This window comes from Chrysoperla carnea, chromosome 4, assembly GCF_905475395.1.
Source record: "Chrysoperla carnea chromosome 4, inChrCarn1.1, whole genome shotgun sequence".
Lineage (NCBI taxonomy): Eukaryota > Metazoa > Arthropoda > Insecta > Neuroptera > Chrysopidae > Chrysoperla > Chrysoperla carnea.
Window position 1 is genome coordinate 55,984,657 of NC_058340.1, and position 7,920 is coordinate 55,992,576.

The following is a 7,920-nucleotide window of genomic DNA, read 5'->3' on the forward strand; positions in this document are numbered from 1 at the left end:
CGAATATCAGGGACGTAATTACCGAAATAATTCCGACAAAACTACTTTATATTTTAACTATTCAAATTAAACATTAAACAAATTTGGAACAGAATTATGAGTTATTATAAATGATTTTTACAATTTGACAAAAGATTTCGTGTTTGAGGACCCTCAAGATTGATCGGGATCCACGAGCAATATAATTACGCCACTGTTGATAAGAAAAAATCCTTACTACAATCTTTATTTCCTAATATTTAGGTAATTTAGTTTCTTCAATGTCTTAAATATAGATAGATAGAATTTTGAGGATCTTTTAATCGGTTTTTTTCTATTGAGATCACGATTTAAACGTGTATTAAAAAACATTTAAAAAATACTTAAAGGTAATATTGGGTGACTCGATTGAAAATTGCAGTTAATCAGAAAACTTAAATTGGCTCTTAGAACTTAAATAGATTTTCTAGCCAATTAAAATTATGAAGTAATAATATGATTCACCCAAAATACAGAACCGCAACCAATATAACGTTATCTATTGAAAAAATTGAGATTATGAAAATGTGTGAATCACGTTACCACGTAACATTTGACAATTATCAGTTTTATATACTTAAAAAAAATTTGAAGAATGTATTTCCTGTGGGGTTTTCCAAAAATATAAGAATAGCACCCTTCCGCATTTATTTGTAAAATTTATTTTTTGTTTATTTGTGGTAACGGATAACCATGAATATTATTAACTATTTATTTTTGGACAAAAAAAAAAAATTGAAAAATTTATATAAGAGCACAATCAAATCACCCTTTCATAAAAGCTATAAGTTCAAATTATATGGCAAAAAAAATTATTTAACAATTCTTAAAAGAAATTTACATATGAAAATTCTAAATGAAAAATATTATGCAAAAATAAAATACAAAATACAAATTTAACTACAAATGAAATAGTAAATTTGAATCAGTTTTTTCACACTTTAGTAAATTATGGAGCTTTAGATATTTCAAAGAATAAAGAAAAATGGGATTGTCCTACAATTTCAAGGATGAAACTTAATTTTTTTTATTATTACATAGATAACGCCTACAATCGACTATAACTTATATAGATTTTAAAAAATTTATCCTAGAAATAAATAAAAAATTGAGCGAAATCCCCTTGGACGAGTTTTAGTTTGTACACTAGGTAATCTTACCTATTGATAAACGAAACTTACGGTATTCGTAATTTCTATCATAAGATGAAAGATGGATTGGTAATTTATACTAAAGATTAACAAGCATTTATCGTTATCAAAGAGCTAATCTAAGTAAGAACATTACTCAAAAATGGAAAAACTGATCCTTTAAAAGTAAAAAATTATAGCACCTATAATGTAAACAAAAATTATTGTTTATCTGGGAATACAATTAGACGAGTTAACATTGTTGTAACACATGGAATTTGCTTTTGTTTGTGCATAAGATTATCACCTGGTACATTGGATTCATAATCGACAGCAACACGACGTGCTACAAATGTTAAAATTGTTTGAAAATCTAATTTTTTACCATTGATTTTTAATTCTTCACATAATGATTGAATGAACCATGAGCCGCGTGTGGTATTACGCCATGAATAATAACCTATAACAAAAGAAGTTTTATTTTAAAATTTATTTCAAGCTTTCTATTCTCATTTTTGTGAAATGAAAAAAAGAAAGTTATTAAAAGCCATAAAAATGCAATAAGCGTTGTAAAACAAGTTCACTTGAGATATTAAATCTGATTAATACCAATTAAAACAAGTTAGCTTGTGATTTGATCGATTATGCTAATGAAAATTTTATGCTGTACGGAAATAAATAATAGAAAATGTAAAAGAAAAATATCCATATGCTCACAGAGGTACTTAAAATATCGAAAAAGACACCCCTTGCCTTCGTCTTGATGCTGCATTTCTATATCTATAAATAAATAATACCAATATTTAAAAATGCAGACAATATTATTACATTAATGTAATAAATATTGTGTGAAAACTCAAATATAGAAATTATAAATTATTCCGCTAGTGGCGCTTTAGTTTCTCCACGCAACGAACGATTTCTCGAAGAAATATTACGAACAAAAGATGTTGGATATTTTTATGATGAACAACTTTCTAATTATAAAGTTTTCCTCTAACTCGTATCATTTATGAGCAAGAAGTAACTTCTAAATGATCTTGAAGCCAAGATTAATTTCAAGAACTTTTTTAATTCTATAAATTTTGTAGAAATTTTTTAAGAAATTGGTATCGTTAAATAATTTTTTTTTCTTTGATTTTATGATTGTTTTGAAAAATGAACATGGTAGGTGAAGACAGATGTTTTTACAGACCCTACTCAGAATAATCAGTACCCAGTTGGTATCCGAGATTTTTTCCTTAATAGAGTTAACTTTTTTAACTAAATTTTTTAAATAATTCCTGCTTTAACATGGTTTGGGGGGGGGGGTATTCTCGATTTCTGATTGGTTATACATATACCGGGCAGGTTTCTTATGGCGCTTTTACACTAAATGGACAAACTACAAAGTCTGGCGCGTTTTGCGACAGTTGGAGTTTTATTTCAATTTTATTTTTATTTTTTAGGTTCTAGAAAACACAAACACAACATAAACTCAACTGTCTGTTTAGTGGAAAACCGCTTTTAAATGTTATCTAACCTTCAATCGATATAAAGGATTTAAATTATAATTTAATGCCGGTTTTCCACCAAACGGACAAACAAAAACAAAATAAAAACTCGTGTCGAATAAAACTAAACTGTAACTTTTTACAAACTTTTTGAAGAATGGCATGTTTGGGCTGTGTTTCAATTTTGTTTTTGTTTTTCAAGTTCCAGAAAACACAAACACAACATAAACTCAACAGTCCGTTTAGTGAAAAACCGGCATAATATTTAAAATTTTTACCATGCGTCGTTTCTAGTGTTTGTCTATTTTCTAATGGACTACTATTCGTATATAATAACTCAGTATAACAAATACTTACCGGGAATAGTGGAATATGCGATTAAGAAGTCTGCGTGTGTAGGAATTCGATATGATTGCATCGGTGTTCCATCAACTTCTGTACGTGACATTGTAACACCAGCATCTAATTTATCGCCCTGACATGCCTGGATATTAAAATAATTAAAAAAATTAAATTACATAAATTTTATCAGAGAGGTATCGTACCTTTCCCGTTAAAAAAATTGATATAATTTTTGAAACTAAAACAAAGGTTATTTTTCGGGACTCCTTCCTTTAGAATTTTTTGTAGAATCGTTAGATTTTGATAAAAAATGATGATATAATTTTCGGCTTACAAAAATTAAACTGAGAGAACTTTCCCATTAGAAAACCGCCAGTTGTTTAATTTATAAATAAATATCTTTATCGATAATATCGTTATATAAATTAAAATTTCGTTTATATAAATTAAAATAATTGGCGATGCTATAATGAGAAATTATTATTCATGTCGTTTTTCTATCCTGAAAATAATTGTTATAACCATTTTTGTTTAATTGGGAATTTCGAAAAAATTCAGATACAAAATTCTGTCGTGTTTTGATAAAAGGGTATATCTCTAACAAAGTTTTTTTTCTATTTTAGATAAAGGTTTTTGCAGTTATCTTTCTTCTGATACCAATTTCGAATGATTAATAGATCGGTGTAGTTACCTATATTGACTTACGATATGAACAGGTAAGTCAATATAGACTACAGTGATCTGTCAACCAATCGACATTTGTATCAGAAGAAAGATAATTTATTTACGAAAATAAAAGTATAGATTTTCTTCAAAAAAATCGAAAAGAAAAAAAAATTGATTAAAATTAATTCTATTAGAATAGCCTTGAACAAGTTTCGAGAGACAAGCTATCATAGACGTGTTTGTTAATCAATAAAATTATATATGTCTCATCTGGTTATCCGATGGGCGAAGGACGACCTTACACCGTCTCCTATGCTGTTTTATATTTCTCAAGAATAATTATTTCAATATTGAGTATGTAATGGAGCAATTGTTCTAACGAGATTAATACGAAAAATCACACCTTTTTTATACTTACTTGAACAATAAAAATTTTTGGTTTTCCAGCTAATGACGGACAGCGATCAGCAGTGAATTTCGACCAAAGACTTTCCAATTTGTATTGACAATCATATGCGTAAATAATACCTAATTCACCATGCGATAGAATTGCCATTAGGAAGCAATCATTTTCTGAATGATCTAATTGAGCAACTGAAAAAAAAATAAAAAATATGTACAGAAAATTTCTAGACTTATAAAGGATTAATAGGGCCAATAAAACTATAAGAGCACATGAAGACTTTTGAGAGGGAGTTAATAAACCAGATTTATCAATTTAGCAACTTCCGTCTAAGAGGTAGCGTGTAAATATGATTTTTGAATCAAAATTTTTTAGGTATTAATTAAACACATTTTAGTTGCTTAAAATCCACTTTATTTAAGATTTTGTCAATCAAAATATTTTGTTTATGTACATTTCGACTTGTTAGTCATCTTCAGAACAATCAATTGATTTTTTGATATTTGACCTGAGAGGGTTGGTCGCTAACTCCTCCCTCAATTGTCAGAGGCGGTCCATAAATTTTCAAAAACAAACAGGTATAGGTCCGTTTCTATTATTAATGCAAATTCGAAAAAAATTTCATAAATAGTGTACATAACATCTTTTCGTACTATATTTGTCATAATTCTGACTTTTGAGTTCCTAAAATCAATCATAAGTCTGTTTTAGATTTTTGATTAGGTCGATTAGGATGACAATTTTGACAAAATGAAGACGAAATATAAAACATGATTTTGTATTCCGTGTAATTTGTATAACTTTTTCTTGACAAATACCAAATAATTGTTGGCTTTTTTATGAAGCCGTATAATTTGATTAAAAAAATCAAGTTATAACAATCTCTCTAAATTTCCTACTTTCATGTCATATATTATCTATCGTATTTCTTATCGCGGTGGCGCATTTTCATCAGTGCAGGATTAACCCATGTCAGGGCCCCTATGCGCCGTGTCTATTTTTAGTCTTCGTCAATTAACTTGACGCCCTTCTCGTACAAACTTGTCGTTTTCTCGCTTGATCTTTTTCTGAGGACCCTAGGAAGTTGTCTAATCCGCCTAATCGTTAACACGTCACTGATTTCCATAATGAGTCGTAAAGTGAATGATTTAGAAAAATTATTGTCAATTTTATTGGACAATGATATTGACTTAAAAGAAATAAAATAGCTTTAATAATCATATTTAGCTTTTTTCATAATTATTCAATCAATATATTAAACAATATCGATATTGATGCAATATTTTCTACCACGTCAGAGGAACTTAAGCTTAATAGCTTATACAATCTATTTAATCACTTTTTATAATCAAATTATCTACGTGAGACTCACACTAAACTAGTTTCACGTTAAGATCTTTCGGCATAGATGCACTTTTGTGGGAATAGATGCAATATCGTGTATTTAGCACGAGTCTCACGTTAGGATAATTGGAGTAGATTATTAGCGTGAACAGAATATTAACTAAGTTTTTTAAGCTTTTCTCAGATTTTTTGAGGATCAGCGAATGAACTTAATCACAGGGTTAACCAATGAGCCAAAAAGACCGCAGACCTATGCTAACTCGAACCCATTATAGGCATGGCCAACCCGTGTATGAGTAAATGAACACAAAGCGTGGGTAAAAATTATCAATTTTATTAATTAAACACGATAGTGTCCGTATGAAGTTTTCGTAAAAAGTAGTTTATTATATTTCGAGTATTATGTATGGGGGTAAATCGCATTTGGTATTATTTAGCCATTATTATTGTGTTAAAAACGCAATAACATAAGAAAAGACCTTTAGCGAAGTATTTTTTTACTAAATTTTATCTTAAGATCTTATTTTATCTACAAAACAGACTTTAGTCTTCTTATTAAAAATTATTTTTTTGTAGAGTTTGAGGAATTTTATTCAAAAAAAATTCAACCTACCATCTTCTACAACATAATTCAAGTCAGTATAATTCATATTATTATACACTTTCACCTCAAAACCCAAAGTTTTCAATTGTTCATTCAAATTTTCGCAATCTACAGCAGTGCCAGCTCGTTGTTTTAAGCCACCTACACCAAATTCTTCATGGTTAAAAATTAAAGCAATTCCACGTTTTGGATGATTCATATTATAATATGCAGAAGTCGCATCCACAGACATTTTGGCGATCACATAGGGAGCAACACTCCTGCAATAAAAAAATTTTTGTTTAGCATTTACAATTATTGCACAAATCTAATAAAAAGACTTACGAGGATGGATTTCCCCAAGCATCTCCAACATCTTCAAGATTTTCATTCACCATTTTTTCTTCTAATCACTTTGTTCTAAACAACGTTTTTTAACAGTCCTTTGTTTGGAACGCGTAAACAACTTTTTTTTAATTCACTTAAAACTTTTTAATCAAGTGTTTTTAATACAAAAATTTAAATGATACCTGACTATCAAAGTCTATTAAACACTAAAAATTAATAATTTGTATTTTAGTGTTTGAAAAAAAAGTTAATTTCAAGGATAAACAAAGGTACTTAACCTTATCTAATCATCTAGCACATTTGAAATACACGCAATAACAAGTTAAAATAAACAAAGCTAAAGTGTGCAAGAAATCATAAATAAAATGAACAAAGTTATTTGTAAATAAAAGGTTCCGTAGTGAAGTATGCGATTGTATATTTTAATAAACGATATAAAAGTATGAAAAACTTAACTCAGGTAATCCGCCAAAATATGTATTTTTTCTTATGGAAATTTAAGTGATGATTATACTCATTACCATAAAAATTTCAGTAAGATGCAAAAGTCCTTCAAAACCACCCTTAACCATAAAAGCTAAATATTTCACCTCTACTACGATTCCCAGGGTAGGGAAATGGGAAAAACTCTTTTTCAGAAAATTTTATCTTTTTAATGCATAAGTATATAAAGATGGTCAATTTAAACAACTTTTATTCGAATTTTGTTTGACAATTGTTTTTAAAGTTTTTGGTTTTCAGATATTTTGCTTTTTATGTCTATGAGGTGGTTTTTGGGAAATTTTTTATGCTTACCATCGTATTCAGTGCGTGATATTCTATCAGCACACATATTTTCTAAGAGTTTTTTTGAATTATAATAATAATCAATTATTGGAGGATAATTTTTATTTAGATTTTCGAGGCATTTATTTTATTCAAGTCATTGGAATATTATTAATAGTCTGCATTGGACGAATAAATATTTTATTACATGAGTCATGCGAAATTTTCGCAATCCTAAGCTGCACCACCAAGTACGCTGATTGTATAGACAACTTTTTACATCGAAACGTTTTTTGAAATACAGGAAATTTTTTTACACAAATATGCTAAAGGTAGCATAATAAAAAAATAGAAACATTTCTCATTTCTGTCTCATTTAACTTTTTAAATATTGTTTTTCTGAAACATATTCGACTTTTATTTTATTTTCAACCCAAGAAGTGAAAATTATTTTCTAAATGACACCACATTCTTTAAAATTGATGAAATATTATGCTGACAAAAAAACACCTTTGAGAAATAATATATACAGAATAATAATAAACATTTTCAACTTTACAAAAATGAATAAATAAAACAATGGACAAGGATAATCTATGGCAATATTCTGACCAGAGAATATATCGGTAAAATTTTGACAAACATCACCAGTATCATAGATAAAATAATAGTGTACTATTACAATATCTTTGACCAGTATGATAACGTTATTTTTGATTAAATATAGGTCTGTTCCAATACGGTTCCTACATACAAGCCGTTTTGTCGTTCTTATGTATTTAAAAGCGGCCTTAAAAAGATGCCATATCCATCTTTGATAAGTGTCTA

The 7,920-nt window shown here is 28.4% G+C and overlaps 1 protein-coding gene across 1 annotated transcript; it reads right to left on the minus strand.

The window, feature by feature from the left end:
* Positions 1-959: 959 nt before the first annotated feature.
* On the minus strand, positions 960-6,634 carry LOC123299277 (caspase-1-like). The gene is made up of 5 exons (XM_044881625.1): positions 6,325-6,634; positions 6,010-6,260; positions 4,068-4,243; positions 2,999-3,125; positions 960-1,608 (listed from the first exon to the last, which is right to left on the minus strand). The coding sequence occupies exons 1-5, from the start codon at positions 6,375-6,377 to the stop codon at positions 1,370-1,372; spliced, it is 846 nt and encodes a 281-aa protein (XP_044737560.1). The 5' UTR covers positions 6,378-6,634; the 3' UTR covers positions 960-1,369.
* Positions 6,635-7,920: the final 1,286 nt, after the last annotated feature.